The sequence below is a fragment of the Panulirus ornatus genome, chromosome 65, assembly GCF_036320965.1.
Source record: "Panulirus ornatus isolate Po-2019 chromosome 65, ASM3632096v1, whole genome shotgun sequence".
Lineage (NCBI taxonomy): Eukaryota > Metazoa > Arthropoda > Malacostraca > Decapoda > Palinuridae > Panulirus > Panulirus ornatus.
In genome coordinates, this window is record NC_092288.1 from 10,355,229 (window position 1) to 10,373,300 (window position 18,072).

At 49.1% G+C, this 18,072-nt stretch overlaps 1 protein-coding gene across 1 annotated transcript in view; it reads left to right on the plus strand.

The window, feature by feature from the left end:
* Positions 1-18,072, plus strand: part of LOC139746457 (nephrin-like) — an 80,155-nt gene extending 62,083 nt beyond the window's left edge. The window contains exons 7-20 of the mRNA XM_071657714.1: positions 1,251-1,348; positions 1,709-1,895; positions 2,348-2,460; positions 2,947-3,216; positions 3,747-3,907; positions 6,420-6,537; positions 7,362-7,552; positions 8,143-8,307; positions 8,983-9,096; positions 10,904-11,048; positions 11,749-11,904; positions 13,088-13,206; positions 14,618-14,852; positions 16,451-18,072. Coding sequence (XP_071513815.1) covers positions 1,251-1,348; positions 1,709-1,895; positions 2,348-2,460; positions 2,947-3,216; positions 3,747-3,907; positions 6,420-6,537; positions 7,362-7,552; positions 8,143-8,307; positions 8,983-9,096; positions 10,904-11,048; positions 11,749-11,904; positions 13,088-13,206; positions 14,618-14,852; positions 16,451-16,842 — 2,464 coding nt within the window. The 3' untranslated portion in view covers positions 16,843-18,072. The remainder of the gene's footprint in view (positions 1-1,250; positions 1,349-1,708; positions 1,896-2,347; positions 2,461-2,946; positions 3,217-3,746; positions 3,908-6,419; positions 6,538-7,361; positions 7,553-8,142; positions 8,308-8,982; positions 9,097-10,903; positions 11,049-11,748; positions 11,905-13,087; positions 13,207-14,617; positions 14,853-16,450) is intronic.

An 18,072-nucleotide genomic window follows, 5' to 3' on the forward strand; every position in this document is an offset into this window, starting at 1 on the left:
GAGGTGCAGGCCTACACTGTAAGTTGGGCCGAGGTGCAGGCCAGGGTACACTGTAAGTTGGGCCGAGGTGCAGGCCGGGGTACACTGTAAGTTGGGCCGAGGTGCAGGCCGGGGTACACTGTAAGTTGGGCCGAGGTGCAGGCCAGGGTACACTGTACGTTGGGCCAAGGTACAAGCCGGGGTACACTGTAAGTTGGGCCGAGGTGCAGGCCGGGGTACAGGCCAGGGTACACTGTAAGTTGGGCCGAGGTGCAGGCCGGGGTACACTGTAAGTTGGGCCGAGGTACAGGCCGGGGTACACTGTAAGTTGGGCCGGGGTACACTGTAAGTTGGGCCGAGGTGCAGGCCAGGGTACACTGTACGTTGGGCCAAGGTACAAGCCGGGGTACACTGTAAGTTGGGCCGAGGTGCAGGCCGGGGTACAGGCCAGGGTACACTGTACGTTGGGCCGAGGTACAGGCCGGGGTACACTGTACGTTGGGCCGAGGTACAGGCCGGGGTACACTGTACGTTGGGCCGAGGTACAGGCCGGGGTACACTGTAAGTTGGGCCGAGGTGCAGGCCGGGGTACAGGCCAGGGTACACTGTACGTTGGGCCGAGGTGCAGGCCGGGGTACACTGTAAGTTGGGCCGAGGTGCAGGCCGGGGTACACTGTAAGTTGGGCCGAGGTGCAGGCCGGGGTACACTGTAAGTTGGGCCGAGGTGCAGGCCGGGGTACAGGCCAGGGTACACTGTAAGTTGGCCGAGGTGCAGGCCAGGGTACACTGTAAGTTGGGCGAGGTGCAGGCCGGGGTACACTGTAAGTTGGCCGAGGTGCAGGCCGGGGTACACTGTAAGTTGGGCCGAGGTGCAGGCCAGGGTACACTGTAAGTTGGCCGAGGTGCAGGCCGGGGTACACTGTAAGTTGGGCCGAGGTGCAGGCCGGGGTACACTGTAAGTTGGGCGAGGTGCAGGCCGGGGTACACTGTAAGTTGGGCCGGGGTACAGGCCGGGGTACACTGTAAGTTGGGCCGAGGTGCAGGCCGGGGTACACTGTAAGTTGGGCCGAGGTGCAGGCCGGGGTACACTGTAAGTTGGGCCGAGGTGCAGGCCGGGGTACAGGCCAGGGTACACTGTAAGTTGGGCCGAGGTGCAGGCCGGGGTACAGGCCAGGGTACACTGTACGTTGGGCCGAGGTACAGGCCGGGGTACACTGTACGTTGGGCCGAGGTACAGGCCGGGGTACACTGTACGTTGGGCCGAGGTACAGGCCAGGGTACACCGTACGTTGGGCCGAGTACAGGTGTGAGGCCAAGAATGCTGCCACCGTCGAGCCCTTGGTCGCTTCCGTCATACTCAGCGTCCTGTGTCAGTAGACTCTTGGCTTCCTCGTGATATAACAGCACATATGAATAACAGCACACGTGATATATCATCTCATATGTTACGATGTAGTGATGTTCATTTGTTCTCATCATCTGTGTTGATATCTCTGTTTTCGTACTTAATAAGTTGAATAAAAGACAGACTTTTTCAAGTACTGTTTAGATATAGATAGAAGATAGTCATTCATAGATACATAGAAGGATTGATTGATATATTAGAGAGACAGATAAGAAAACGGTGTTCAGTAAACCTCCTATCTAATGTTAATATAAGTTTTGAGTTGTAATTCTAGAACAAAAGTTCCCCCGAACTCGGTGCGCCTGACGTCTGCCTCTCCGTCAGTCCCTCCGTCAGAAGTGAGTGTGTCGGCCCGGCCGCTGCCGATCAAGGCCGACTCGCACGCCACCCTCATATGCGAGTCTGGCGCCAGCAACCCCCAGACCAAGCTCTCCTGGTGGAGGGACGACTCCCAGCTCCAGCCGGGGGACGTGGAGGTCAAGCCGGGTCAGTTCGGCGGCACCACCACCAGGTAGGTCGACCTTGAGACGGTCAGTATGTGCTCGGGAGGGGACGTGAAGTACGTTAAGTAGGTTCCTCGATAAGTAAATATACTTCAGTCTCTAAAGTGTTATGCCTTCGGTTACGAGTTGGTGTAGGGTGTTCGTGTCCGATGTGGCTAACTGCCTGTTGGGAGGTCAGGCCGTGGAGACATGAGACACACACACTCGTGTGATCCTAAGGTGTGACGCGCTTCTGGCTGAGGTAGGGGGACTGAGAGGTACGAACAGCCATGGTGTATATGATTATTGACCACATCACCCGTGGGGTAGTAGTACATACGGTAAGACGGAGAATGTTTCAGGAGTTCGATGAGGGGACGGAATTTCGATATAACGTATGGGGATGCAACATACAGGTTTCACGAGGGAATTACATACATACATGAGTTTATACGTGCGGTTTACTCTCGTGTTGCCCCAGGTACAGCGTGAAGGTGGGCGTGAGGATGGAGGACGACGGGGCGGTGTTCACCTGCCACGCCCACAACCACCTGGGCGCCACCCTGCAAGGAAACCTCACCCTCTCTGTCTTCTGTGAGTAACGGGTGTGTCAAGGAATAGAAACGTATGCACTTCACACACACACACACACACACACACACACATGCGTAAATGCGACACGCACACTCTCGTCATAGGTAGCCAGTGTGAGGCGTACGGCTGGGGTGGATGAGTAAGTAATATGAGGGTACTTATATGTGCTGATCAGGGAGGTGTGACGGACGACTCGTGTCCTGGAACAGCTTTGAAAAAGGATGAAATGATGGATGAATGTTCCGTTACGTCTAAGAACCTGTTGGCATGTCCCCCTGAGTAAGCTTAGGGTATACCTGAGTAAGCATAGGGTATATGCATGTCCCCCTGACAAAGCTATGTAGAACATAGAGAGAGTTAGACTTATCTATGTATGTATGGAAAACCATGATACGATCAGTTTTTTCGGTTCCTCCATTTTTTCCCCTTTTGCTCATGTCGTCTGCAGAGGCTAACCCTCGATTTCTTTGTCTCTTCCCCACAAAGACCCGCCCGTGTGGGTGGAGGAACCCGCCCACCAGCTGGAGGTGTCGGAGGGGGAAAACGTCCTGGTGCAGGCGAGGGCCCGGGGCAACCCGCCTCACGTGACGTTCCTCTGGCGCCACCTGAGGGAGGAGGGAGACGAGGCGGAGGCCGTCATGCGGGGGCCAGTCCTGAACCTGACGGAGGTCACTAGGGACCAGGCCGGCCTCTACACCGTCCGGGCCTCGAACTCGGAGGGCAACGCCACCAGGAATGTCACCGTGAGGGTCAAGTGTGAGTAGTTCCAGCTGTGATTTCTTCTCATGCATTTCCAGGAGGACTCATTTCCAGGAGAGAGTCCTACTGGAAATGGTTGTGCACCGCGAAAATAATGAGGGCTTTGGTGTGAGTATATTATGAGTCTCGAGAACACCGTGAGACGTCTTTATGTTAGACGTGAAGGGCATCTTGTGAGTTTATGAGTGTTTAGGAGGAACGTGATCCGTGTTTCCATCGCGGGTCATCAGGTATGAGGTGAAGGAGGAACAACATGGTCAAGTGTGAAGGGCCTCTGATGGATGTGAATTATTGAATGGTAAACATAGGATGAGCAACATTCTAGTGGATGGGGTTACATTTGGATGGATTACATTGATGTTAAATATAAATTACCTTAAAAAAAAGGAGGAGGAATCCTGGTAAATTACCTTAGAAAAAAGAAAAGGAATCCTGGGAATTGGTTGAGGGAGACTGCGAAATGTGAACTGCTATACACCAACTGACTGACTCTCTCTCTCACTCCCTCTCTCTTCCCATTCCTGCAGACTCAGCGGTGATAACATCGGTCACAGACGTGCAGACGGTGTCCGTAGGGGAGAGCGCCACCCTGGCCTGCATGGCCCGGGCCAGGCCCCTGCCCAACCTGACCTGGCGGCGCCCCGGCTACGACTTCACCAGGACACACCTCAGGCAGCTCCCCGCCCAGGTCAGCGACACCACAGGCAGAAAAAAAAAAATATGATCCCTCATTGTCAATGCTGTTTCCTCCATATTCCAGATTTGTAGTATAAGTAAATTTGTATCTAGGATAATGTTGGCTGGTTGGTTACTTGCTAGGCCTCGGGCTTGTCGTCTGCCAAGGGTCGTTAGCTTCAAGTGATAACCACCAGTTGTACAAGTCTTTGAACACCTTCCTTTTCCAAAAGGAAGGAACAGAGAAGGGGGCCAGGTGAGGATATTCCCTCTAAGGCCCAGTCCTCTGTTCTTAACGCTACCTCGCTAATGCGGGAAATGGCGAATAGTATGAAAGAAAAAGAATACATAATTATCTTTACTTTCCTGTTTGTTAATGCTAAGATGCTTCACTTCTGCCTTCAGTTTTTCCCTTTAGAAATAAATGATTATTAAAATTTTTTTTTTTTTAATTTTTCATTAAAAAAAGGAAAGTTTGTTTGTAGATTCCACTGCATAAATTGTTCCCTGATAATGGTACAATATCATTCTGTAATTATTATTATTATTTTTTTTTTTAAACAGCAGAACAGTATTATGGCGCGTGGAAATATTTGTATATACTGGTATTTCTCTAAATAACAAAAATACTGAAAGTTTTATAAAGCGTGAAAAATGGTTTTATTTTTGGTGTTGAGGTAAACACACCTGGTGAGCGACGACCAGACCAGACCAGACCTGCTCTCCCAGTCTCTTGTGGGGTGGGCAGCTATGATATGGCCCAAACCTGTGCTTATACGTCTTGCTAGGCACGACCTAGACATAGCCATGGGTCGTGTCTGTGTTATATGTCTTCCTAGGCACGACCTAGACATAGCCAAAGTGTCGTGCCTATGTCATGCCTCTACGTCGGCACGACTTTGACATACCCAAGGGTCGTGCCTTCATGCTTACGTTTCACTGTTGCCGTGCTCGAGAGTCGTTTCGTCGTGTTCGAGGGTCATACACCGTCGTTCTCAGACCCGCCGTGTTAACAAGGAGTCGTACCGTCGTGCTCAAGGTTCACTGTTGCCGTGCTCAGTGGTCGTATTGGCGTCGTCAGGAGGTGAGGGGGTGACCTTACCTTCGTGCTCAAGGGCCGTACCATCCTGCTGAAAAGGCGTCAACCTCAGATCGCCTTCCATTTGCCAAAATGGAAATGGTTAAAAAGAAAATGTGTGTTGCCACGTAAGCCTCTGTGTGTGTGTGTGTGTGTGTGTGAGAAGCCATCCATCATGGGCCAGATACATTACCCAGGATGTATAATGAAGGATCGCTTAGCCTCCTTCATCCTATACATCATCTTTGGCTTACCAGTTTGTCGTCTCGCTGAGGAGTATTTCATCAATCTTGCTCCAAGATCCTATCTGTTGCTTCACTCTGGGGTTGTAGTTATCTATCATTATCGTAGTTATTCTATTTATTTCGTCGGTGTTAATCATTATTATTTTCTCCTTTTTTTAATCGTCTGTGTCATTGGACAAACACGTCTGTCTAAGCCAGGTGTTGAGTTAGGATTTATTTATTTTTTTTTTTAAGTTTTTCAATTTGAATTTTCTTTTTTTTTTTTTTTTACTGAGACACGATTTTATTTTGACGGATTTTCTTTTTAATTTCATATTTTAGTTACGCGTATAGAATCAGTCGGATATTATCCTTGTCATAATTTCTCCGTTGTCCAGTTTTCCCTTCGACGTGAGAGTACCAGAAGGTACGTTATGTACACCTGCCACACCTGCTCTCCAACCCTTGACACCTGCAACACCTGCCCTCCACTTAGCCCTGACAGATGCTGTCCAACCCCGACACCTGCAACACCTGCTTTCCAGCCACGAGACCTGCAACACCTGCCCGACACCCTTGACACTTGCTGTCCAGCCCCGACACCTGCAACACCTGCTCTCCAACTCCGACACCTGCAACACCTGTCCTCCAACCCCTACACCTGCAGCACCTGTTCACCAACCCTGATACCTGCTCTCCACCCCTGACACCTGCAACACCTGTCCTCCAACCCCTACACCTGCAACACCTGCACTCCAACCCCGACACCTGCAACACCTGTCCACCACCCCTGACACCTGCAACACCTGCTCTCCAACCCTGACACCTGGGCAGACATATTTATAGGTTTAGCCACACATTTGCATGGCTCTCTGTCTCGCTAGCCCCGGTGCTCCGTTTTCTACGCTGCTGCTCTCAGGCATCTAACCATTTTCTGTTGGACTCTTGCTTCAGTCGCTTTGCTAAATCAGTTGTTTCACCGGGTTTCGCGACCAGGATGTTATGATATAGTTGTCTTCGTGTGTCGTTCGTGCCTCGCTGATCCCCCTGTGTGTCGTTCGTGCCTCGCTAATCCCCCCTGTGTGTGTCGTTCGTGCCTCGCTAATCCCCCTGTGTGTGTCGTTCGTGCCTCGCTAATCCCCTGTGTGTGTCGTTCGTGCCTTGCTAATCCCCCTGTGTGTGTCGTTCGTGCCTCACTAACCCCCTTGTCGTCCATGTGGCAGAACGGGCTGCAGCTGATCATCCGAAACGCGACCATAGACGACATGGGCGCCTTCACCTGCGTCGCCATGAATGAGGTCGGGGACGCGGCGGTGGCTAATGCTACGCTCCTTATCTCCCGTGAGTACCTGCCTGCCTGCCTTCCTGCCTGCCTGCCTGCCTGAGGGTCTTGCCGATCTGGCTAGGACCTGCCTGCCTGCCTCACCCAACCCTCCTCATCTCCCGTGAGTACCTGCCTGCCTGCCTGCCTGCCTTAGGGTGTTGCCGATCTGGCTAGGACCTGCCTGCCTCACCCAACCCTCCTCATCTCCCGTGAGTTCCTGCCTGCCTGAGGGTGTTGCCGATCTGGCTAGGACCTGCCTGCCTGCCTCACAACCCCCGGGGACGCGCTACCTCGGTAGATACTGCTGTAGACAGGTACTCCTCAGGGGGTTTGAACGCCTCCTCTGTAGATACTGCACAGTAGCTAAGCCACGACCCCCGTAGATGCTGTTCAGGGGCTGACAGCGTCTCTGGTTGGTTTTGAAGTCTAGCTTCTGTTCAAGATACGAGTCTAACCACCTCGCTAGATATTGACGTAAGGCTAACTACCCATCTAGAGCTAACTACCTCCCGAGATAAAAGTCTCAGGCTAACTACCACTCTCAATAGAGGAGACACCTTGTCTTTCTTAGGCTGGTTGCCTCTCTAATTAGTGCCCTAATGCTAATTACCTTTCTTGTTATAAGACGAATTACTTTTCTAGCTACTAATCTACGGCACATTACACCTTCGGCTTTCAGTGTGAGGAAGATTAGCAAATTGCTTGTTAATTTATAGTAATTTATGTATGGTAATGTGTAAATCCCCTTCCCCTCTCCTCTCTCTCTCTCTCTCTCTCTCTCTCTCTCTCTCTCTCTCTCTCTCTCTCTCTCTCACATCCACCCGTCGTCTCTCCCCGACAGACAAGCCGACCATCGACGAGTCGGTGAGACGACAGAGGACGTCGGCGGAAGTCGGACGCGACGCCCGATTGATCTGTCGGGCGTCGGGGGCCCCGACGGTCCGCTTCGCGTGGTACACACACCGACACACCCTCATCCACCCACCCACCTACACCCGAGCCGACCAGAGATACTTCCTGGAAGACCCTAAGGCGAGTCGAGGCCAGAAACTGGGTAGATCTGGCTAGGCGGGATCGGACGAGGGATAGTAGGACTCAGCAGGGATGGATAGGGGCTGGGTGAGAAGGGAGAGGGATGGATCGGATAGACTAATGAATATTGGGATAGCAACATGATTAGCCTGGGGTGAAAATGAACAAGTAAGCAACATCAGGAAAAGGTAATGGTGGATGGGAGATAGATAGATGGACATGAGGGATAGGGGTAGATGAGAAGGTTTAGATGAAGGCTAGTTTGGTGAAACAGTGACTAATGTTTGGACAAGTAGTTATAGTATTTGAAGAAATTGTAGTAGTAGTAATTGTAGTAGTAAAGGACAGTAAAAGTAGTAGTAATTTCGCTCGTGAGATCTGCAATAGTAGTAGAAGTTGCTGTCTCTTTAGCAGTAGTAGATGTAGTAGTAGTAGTAGTAGTAGTAGTAGTAGTAGAGTCATGATAGTAGTTGTAGTGGCACCGATGTTGCAAACGACCACCACAACTCTTTGACACCTCCACCCTGACTTCCACCTTTGTGAGAGGTTATGCCATCAGCCACACACTGAACTCCCTCCTGCCCGTGCAGGTACTGGACGGCCTGGTGACCTACGAGAGCGTCCTCCTGGTGAAAAACGTCACGGCCGAAGACTACGGTGACTTCGAGTGCCGGGCGGAGAACCGGCTCGGGTCCTCCCGGGTCACCCTCCGTCTTCAGGCGCCCACCAAGCCCGACACCCCTCTCCACCTCCAGGTAAGTTAGAGAGGTAGCCACTTGCCCCTGGCTCTGACCTTAGGACAGGAGTCAGTCTTGGAATGGGTCACTGTCACAGAGACTTAACCACTTCATGGTTCCTTCGTACACTCTTACAGTGGGAGTCATCTTAGTGTGACCATTCGTGCACTCTTAGTGTGACCATGGATGCATACTGAACTCAAGTGTTCAAGAGGGCTAAGCTATTGATTAACCTGATGATAAAGGTTTCAGATCCATTGTCTTATAACTGACGCTTCAATTCCCTGGTCTGTCATCATGACTGTGAAGGTCTATAACTGCAAACAGAAGGAAGGAACTTGTAGTCATGAGGAGGGGGTCTTATGACATTCTGACTTAGTTTGTATTGCGCATGAGAAAGGATAACGCGTACGAGTCTGGGAAGCGTAGTTTCAGTGTATCTGGTGGAGTAATGTCTCAGACTGGGTTGGGGAGGGGTGGTTCTTTAGTACATGTTAGGTCATATTATATCCCATTAAAAAGATATCACAACATTTCAAAAAAAAAGAGCTTTTTTGCTACACCATTTAGTTCCTTTTTTTTTATAGACCCTACGATGTTCCAGTAGTTCATTGCAGTACGGTAGTGTAGGAAAAGATTGAGTATAGTCCTGGTGAGGAGATTGTGGTGACTCCCCCCCAAGCTGGTCCACAGGTGACGAACGCTACCCACAACTCAGTCCACCTGGCCTGGACGCCCGCCTACGACGGCGGACTCCACCAGAAGTTCCGGATCAGGTTCCGCGCTGACCACACCTCCAGGTATCATGTGAGTACCTCTGCATGACCCCGTTATCTGTCCACTGGTCCAGGCCACTGGAACCTGGCATTACCAGCGGTGGTGCAGCCACATTGGCTATCTGGGCCAGCCCACTGAAACATGGAAGTGCCACCACCACTGGTACTACCATACCTGGTGACTGGTCCAGACCACTGGAACCTGGAAGTGCCACCACTGGTGTTACCAGACCTGGTGACTGGTCCAGACCACTGGAACCTGGAAGTGCCACCACTGGTGCTGCCATACCTGGTGACTGGTCCAGACCACTGGAACCTGGAAGTGCCACCACTGGTGTTACCATACCTGGTGACTGGTCCAGACCACTGGAACATGGAAGTGCCACCACTGGTGCTGCCATACCTGGTGACTGGTCCAGACCACTGGAACCTGGAAGTGCCACCACTGGTGTTACCAGACCTGGTGACTGGTCCAGACCACTGGAACATGGAAGTGCCACCACTGGTGCTACCATACCTGGTGACTGGTCCAGAACACTGGAACCTGGAAGGACTGTGTTGATTACTGTTTGCAAATGACTCCTTCCTCAGTCATTTGTTTTATTAACATCTTAGACAGATTTATGAATGTCTTACTTCAGATACTGATAATGATATTATTTTTTGACTTACTTTTATAGCTGCATTTAGGAAGATTAATGACCCTGGCAGTTATTTACTTTCCTTTGCCCCCGACATAATATTGGAGTGGTTCGACTTCAGCTACAGAAGGGAGAGGCGTTTCAATTATCGAGAAACGGGCAAATTTGTGAGCGGAGAAAGAAAATAAAGATGATGAGTTTTCTTTTGAAAAATGGGGCAACGTCCGACTTGAATCATATTAGGGAACTGCTCTCCTCTGTCTTTGTCTTGTTGCGCTGGTCTTCCCGCCCTGTAAATCAAGTTCCAAGACATTTTCCCTGATCTTCAGACCCCTCATCACACACTCGGGTTGTGGTGTGAGGTTACGGGTGCACGGGGGTGAAGTGGGAGAGGAGTATAGTTACTGGATGTGCCACACATTTCCCCCTCCACAAACCCTTCGTATTTTGTACAAAATCATGTATCTTTTTTTCCTCTTCCTCCTTCCTACCCTGTCTTTCCTCCTCCTCTTCCTCCTCCTCCTCCTTCTCATCCTCTTCCTCTTCCTCCTCCTCCTCATCCTCTTCCTCTTGCTTTTTATTTTTCAGCCGAAAAATACCAATGGCGCAAGACTTAAGTAATTAATTACCCAGGTTGCTAACAAATAAAGCTGATAAGTTAGAAAGTCGAGGAGAGGTGGAGAGAGGGAATACAGCTCAAGGGAAGAAACTCAACAAAAGAATAACGTAAATTATCTTTTTTCTAAAAGATCATCCATAACAACTGTGCTCCAGGCTCTTGGCTTTCATGTTTATAATCATAACAGTAGCTGGGGTTTGATCCCACTCAATAACCAGAGCTCCCGTCCAACACATGTTGTGTTATCCGTTACCACAACACTGTGGGCCTTGCATACCACTACCACCACCACCACTACTACTACTACTACTACTACTACTACTACTACTACTACTACCACTACTACTACTACTACTGCTACTACTACCACTACTACTACCACTACTACTACTACTACTACTACTACTACTACTACTACTACTACTACTTCTACTACTTCTACTGCTGCTAATACTAATACTACCGCCACTACCAACACCACTACCACTACTGCTACTACCACTACTGCTACTACCACTACTGCTACTACCACTAGTACTACTACTACTTTTATTACTACCAGCACAATTCCCTCCCAGTACAGAGACGTGTACCCAGAAAACGTGACGAGGTTCAGCGTGCGGGGCCTGGCGCCGGCCACCACCTACCACTTCCAGGTGGTTGCCTACAACCGCCGGGGCCAGTCCTCCTACAACCACCAGCCCGTCCTCGCCACCACCACAGGTAAAGGTCTCCACCACCCACCCACCAGTGCCTCCCTCGCGGCCACACTGTGTTGTGGTGGCGTAAGACTTGTGTGTTTATCTGAAGTCTTCATCCTCAGCGGGGTTTGAATTCTCACAGGCTTTCCGTTTTCTTTATACCGATTCTCACAGGCTTTCCGTTTTCTTTATACCGATTCTCACAGGCTTTACGTTTTCTTTTTCCCGATTTTCTTTTTTTTTGTAAGCTTTAGATTCTGTTGCGGTATGCGATCTCTCAGTGTTTACGGTCTTCTGTATTTTATCTTCTTTAGGTTTGATTTCTTTAAGCTTTTTAAGCCCTCTTAGATTTTGCGTTCTTTTAGGCTTTAAAGATCTTATAGGTTTTACGTTAGTGTTGTCATATTTTACGTTCTTTTAGGCTTTAAAGATCTTATAGGTTTTACGTTAGTGTTATCATATTTTGCGTTCTTTTGAGGATTTCTCTCTCGTACGTTCTGTTCAGCCGTAAGTTTTCGTATATTACGTTCTCGTAATACACCTACAGTCATCTGTCACTTTACGTTCTTTAAACTGTGCACATTTTTCATAATAATGATAATAATAATAATAATGATAATAATAATAATGATGATAATGATAATGATCATAATATTACCCTTATTATTATTATTATGATGATGACGTCCACCTAACATGGCCTCCACCTGCCTCCCGACAAGGGCTGAGGAGGTCGTCAGTGTCCGCGCCTCCCGCCAAGACCCACATGTCTGGACTGATCGTGGTCATCACCACACTGGTGAGCGTGGCGCTCCTCGTGCTCAACGTGACGCTCATCACCTGCTTCATCAAGCGGCGGGCGCGCAAGCGGCTGACAGGTCAGTGCCGCTTGATGTGATCCCCTGTGGCTGTGACCAAACCCCCTCCTCCTCCACTCCCTCACCTCCCCCATACTTGTGAGTTACTGTGAGCACACTCTCTCTCTCTCTCTCTCTCTCTCTCTCTCTCTCTCTCTCTCTCTCTCTCTCTCTCTATATATATATATATATATATATATATATATATATATATATATATATATATATATTATATATATATATATCTGTCTATCTCTTTACGGTGAAGTGGTTCTGCATATATATATATATATATATATATATATATATATATATATATATATATATATATATATATATATATATATATATATATATATTCAATGTGTGTGTGTGTGTGTGTGTGTGTGTCACAACATAAAGATACACAGTGTCACTAGAGTAGTTATTAAGCCCAATTAGATGTGTCAGAGTAAGGCTAATGAAAGTTAAACCAATTAAGTTATTGTCATACCTGGTTGCCAAGCCCTTGATACAACCCTTACAGATAACGAAGTTGATCGTCAATGAATAACACCACCATCATTTTCACTGTGTCTCTCAGATCATGGCAGTATATTAGTTATTTAAACACATTATTGATGATAGGTTTTTGTGTAACAGGTTATAATTAATGTTTTACGGTCAAGATATTTTGTGTATGTGTGTGTGTGTGTGTGTGGGTGTGTGTGTGTGTGGGTGTGTGTGTGTGTGGTAATTGCGCGAGTGTTTTTAGTTGTGGGATTATAATGTTGAATATCGTTGGGTACATGGCGAGCAGATGAGTCACTCAGATGGTGTGTGGCTCAGTCTGGCATGTGGTAAGTAGGCGAGTCTGACAGAGTGTGAGTAGATCAGTCTGGCAGACTCGTGAGTAGATCGAGTCAGATAAACGGTGAGTAGGTGAGTCTAACGGACACAGACCACACAGACCCAAGATGAGTAGGGGAGACTAACACGGACACAGACCACACGCATCCAAGGAGAGTCTAACGGACACAGACCACACAGACCCAAGATGAGTAGGGGAGTCTAACACGGACACAGACCACACACATCCAAGGTGAGTCTAACGGACACAGACCACACAGACCCAAGGTCCAAGCGAGGTGGGCTGGCCCTAACACGACCCACGATGAGTCAATGAGTAACCAACACTTGACGGCGTCTCTCCTCCCGTGCACAGCTTCCCTGGACAAGGGCTCCACCAAGACGGCCACCAGGGGTTTCCTGCCTCCAGCCGCGGCCACAGAGGGCGTCCTGGGCCAGACGCTCACCCCCATGTCGGAGAAGGTTGTGTGTGAGGTGAGTCTCTCCCCTTCCCCCACCATCTCTCTCTCTCTCTCTCTCTCTCTCTCTCTCTCTCTCTCTCTCTCTCTCTCTCTCTCTCTCTCTCTCTCTCTCTCTCTCTCATTAACTCTTCCTTTGGATGCAACAGATCAAAGTCGGTGTCTGGGGTTGAGTAATTAACTCCCCTACTAATTAAGGGGATTTTTTTTTTTTTTTTTTGAGGGACGAGACTTCCATTCACAACCGTCAAGAAATGCTCTCTCTCTCTCTCTCTCTCTCTCTCTCTCTCTCTCTCTCTCTCTCTCTCTCTCTCTCTCTCTCTCTCTCTCTCTCTCTCTCTCTCTTTTCCAAGTGTCGGGGTCGAAGCCGAGGCCGTCATATCCAACGGTCGTGGTCAAGGTGTCGTACCTTCACTATCAACAGTCATAAAGTCGTGCTCGAGGGGTCGTACCGTCGCACAGTCGACAGTCGCACCGTCGCGCTTAAAGCTTAAGGTCGTACCGTCGCACAGTGGACACTCGCGCCGTCGTGCGGGAGGTGGCACCGATGAAGACTCGGGTGTTGTTCCGTCTGCCGTCTTGTGCCCTTCGTCCCGCCTCTCCCAGGTGGCGCTCCGACCCCGCCCACCACCCCACCATCCTCCTCCTCCTCCTCCACTGATCTCTACCACCCTCCCTCCCTCCCCTCTTCTTCCCTCCCTGACACCCTTTTACCACACGGTGGTACGCGGCCTCACTCTCGCTACCGTATGTGAGGAGGTTCCACCCTCTCTCTCTCCCAGTAACATACGGGGTTCATTACGGAGTAAGATACTTGCGGTCTCCTCCCCATCTTCACAGACCACTGCCAACGCTCCCTCCAAAAAAAATTTTTCCCCCCTCCTTTTTTTTGAGGCGGAAACTGTTTGGAGATATTAGACGTGGACGTTGCTGTATCTCCCCGACTTTTGACCTTCTCGCTAACCCCCTCTCCTTCCCCTACCATTCTCCCACCAGGAAATGAAACGTTATGATTCGTTAGTGATGGGAGAAATGTGCAGGCACATTAGCCGCTAGACCCCCCCATATCTATCCCTCCTCCCCCCCACATCTCCGGCTAATTATAGTCTCAGGTAATAAGATAAATTGAGTGAAGGAGGAACGTAATTGTCTCCTCCTCCTCCTCTCGCTGGTGTGGTTAGTATCTCCTGTAGGTAAGTGGATCTTGATGGCTCGTCGTACTTTATATGAGAAAGATTTTGTTATTGTTTTGTTTTAGGATGTTGTTATGAGGGTTCACATATTTTAGGGTTTATGAGTTGATGTGGCCAGTCGTGGACGTCTCACATACCTGGGTAGAAAATTTTAGGTAAAAGTCTTCATTTTTTTTTTCTTTTTTTCAGACGTACGTAAACATGACAATGTGTCTTGCCCTCTGTATCCTGCAGGACACGTCTGGACGACAGGAATGCCAGGCCTCGTGCGTGAGGGCAGCCACCACTTGCCTGGTCCACCCACTAGACCCGCCGCCCCAGTACGCCCACAGCCCACCCCCGCCCGCCCTCCTGCCACCCCAGTACGCCCACGGCCCGCCCGCGGCCGCCGTCCTTCCGCCCCCTCAGACCGACCTGACCCTGGGCATCTGCGACGATGGACGCCGCTTGCAGCACAGCGCTGCCATGGGTAAGACCTCCGTCTGGTCAGGTCTTGGTGGTGTGGGCGAGAGCGACGGGAGACCTGACGGTCCACGACGAGAACATGGTAATGTTAACGATATCCCCATCATCATCATCTCCCTTACGATATCCTTATCATACTACGGGGATGGTACAGCAAAAGGCACCCCACCCAACACTCCCCTCTGTAGAAGCGCCCCCCAGGGAGGAGAGAGAGAGAGAGAGAGAGAGAGAGAGAGAGAGAGAGAGAGAGAGAGAGAGAGAGAGAGAGAGAGAAAAAGACGAGCAGTAAGCGCCTCTTCCTGAGGGAGGTAGATTACAATGCGAAATGAGTAATTGAATTTATGCTGATGTAATTAGTGTGAGTACATTTCTCTCCAGATGAGGCTTCTTTCCTGATAATGGATATCGTCTCAGTGTTTGTGTAGCCAGGATTTTTAGGTGATGGTGGTGATCGCACCGTCAGCTTCTTCTGATGGTAGTGTATCCCACTGAGCAGCTCTACCGATGGTGAAACGCTTGTCCATGTGATTATGACATTCTCCTTTTAGTTTCGTGCCATTACTTTTGTGGATTGTCAGTCCTCCGTCTGATGTTAAGAACTTATCGTGGTTTATATTGTTAAAGTCATTCCTCATGTAGAAGATTTCTATTAGATATTTTAAGTCATAATTGATAGTCTTGAGATATTTGCTTCCAAGTACTTCTGATGATGGTCTGTCATGCATGTCGTATTCGTGAATAATATGTTATTCGCCGAAATGCATTACTTTGCATTTGACCATTCTCTCAGTATGTCTAAATCCTTTAGATTTTTTTTTTTTTTTTTTGACAGTCTTCCCGTCTCGAGTCATCGGCAAATTTTGAAATTCTATACCAGTTAGTCCTGTTTCCCTATGGTTCATATGGATTAGGAAACGTATGGGTCTCAGGCCAGCCTTGTGGAACCCCGCTAATCGTGCTGAACCACTGGGTTGTATACAATTCTTTGCTTTCTATCTGTAAGCCAATCCTCTATCCGCACACAAGAGTCGGTGTCTTGTACCGTAGGCTTTGATATTAATCGCAGTCTTTCATGTGTCGCTTGTTTTCAAAAAGTCTTTTTGGAAACCTGTGACACCTGAGGGTATTTTGGAGTCCCAGTTAATGTATACATAAGACGAGAAGTCTGTGAAGGGTTATTAAACATACTGTTGTATCATGGAATCCGTGCCAGTTATCAGTCATTTGTTATTAGTTGTTAAAGATTTCAATCTTTTTATACTTAATTATTGTATCTAACGTTTTATCCAAAACTAATGTAAGACAAAGGATGATAGTGTGAGGAACATTTTGTCTCCTTTTTTCTTTAGAAAATTGGTGTTGCATTCACAGATTTTGGATTACGAGGCAATTTCTCTTTTTGGAGCAATATGCTGAATATCTTGGTGATCTGTATGGTTACTTGGACAACACTTGATCTCTGTGACTAGCACTAAGTCTAGAATGTTAGTGCCTCTTGTAGGTGAGTGGATTTTTAGAAGTTTGGTTGGTGGGAGTAGGTTCGGTTTCTTGTGATGGTAGGAGTAGCGACTGGAACTGATGACCATTGTCTTGTCCTTTCAGAGTCTGAGGCACGGTACGGGGATCCAGCTTGGCGGACCTCCTCCCCTCCGGAACAGTACGAGATCACTTCGTTGGACCCTGTATACCCCTTGCCTACTCGCCACACCGCCCACCACCCACCGCCTTCCACCCACGCCCAAAGCAACGGTCCAGTGCGGAGGAACACGCCCTTCAGACTCCACATCACCAAGGACTATATCAGGGGCGGCAACAGGAACCCGCCGATGTCGTCTTCTGTGGGCGTGGGTGAAGGCTTGCAGTTCGCCACGCCCCAGGCCCACGTCCATGCCCTCCCGCTCACATCCACGCCCTTGCTCTCAGCCCTCGCGCTCGGCGCTAGGCGACCACCACAAGCAGAGGTGCCCCTGGAGCAACGAGGCCACCTGGTGTGAACCGAAGGGGGGAGGGATTCTGCTGACTCGCCCGCGACTCGCGAACGACAAACACGGATGGTCTTCGTGGTCGACGCTGAAGGTGATGGTTATGGCCAGTGGTCGACCTCATAGGCGGAACACTTGGAATACAACCGGGGAGGCACACACACCCCCTGCTGTCACTACTCTTGTTCTGTGGACAGGTTTCGTGAGAGTGACCCGTCTTGCGCCCGTTGATGACAACTTGGCATCCATGCAAACCACGACGGGATGAAACCCCACAACTTGTATGTTTGAAATGACGAACATTTCCTGATCAAAGTGATACGCTAGAATTAAGCGAAGGATCGTCAGTATTTTGGAAATTAATGGATTCACTCTGTGTGATCTATTTCGAGGGATTTCCTGGACGATTGGACTGAGTGGTGGTGGTGGGCGTCTGTCATCTGCGTTGATATATACGAGAGAAAAGGAAAGAAGGCTCGTACCATGTGCTCATCTTGTTTATATACCCTGAAGACATGTGCTCGTGTGTGTATGTGTTTGTGTGTATGTGTTTGTGTGTTTATGTGTGTGTGTGTGTGTGTGTGTGTGAGAGAGAGAGAGAGAGAGAGAGAGAGAGAGAGAGAGAGGTTAACTTTGTAGCACCAGCTCCAGGGCTGGAGGGATCTAACACACTAGAGAACATCAATATGTCCCATTTATTTTGTACGCCCTCTCTACCAGTGACCTTTATTGATGGAGGCTATTAAATCAGGGGTTTCCCACCCTCCCTCCATACATACATACGTCAAGCTGACCTGGAACTGCAGACAAAGCGAGCCTCCTTTATCTTTAGATGTGTTTAAGGTCATTTTGTAATATTCCTGGAAGAAAAAAGAAAAATGAAGATCACTCGTGTGGTCATTGTGATGAGCTGTCCTCATCCAGTGGTTTGTGAGATATTTGGTTGTAAAGGACGAGTGGTGTTGTTGTGGTTACCACGATCGCTGTTTTAATCTTTGTGTAATAAAGGATTTGTTTCTGGTAATGATTACTGTTGTCGTGCCCAGCATCACACCTGATGAAATGGGTCTGTTCACTCCAGCCGTAAACACGAGGGTACGTCATGCAGTTTACCAGCGCCAGGTAAGAATAACCTACCATACACACTATGTACGTGATGTGTCATGCCCACCATGTACTTGATGTGTCATGCCCACCATGTACTTAATGTGTCACGCATACCATGTACTTGATGTGTAATGC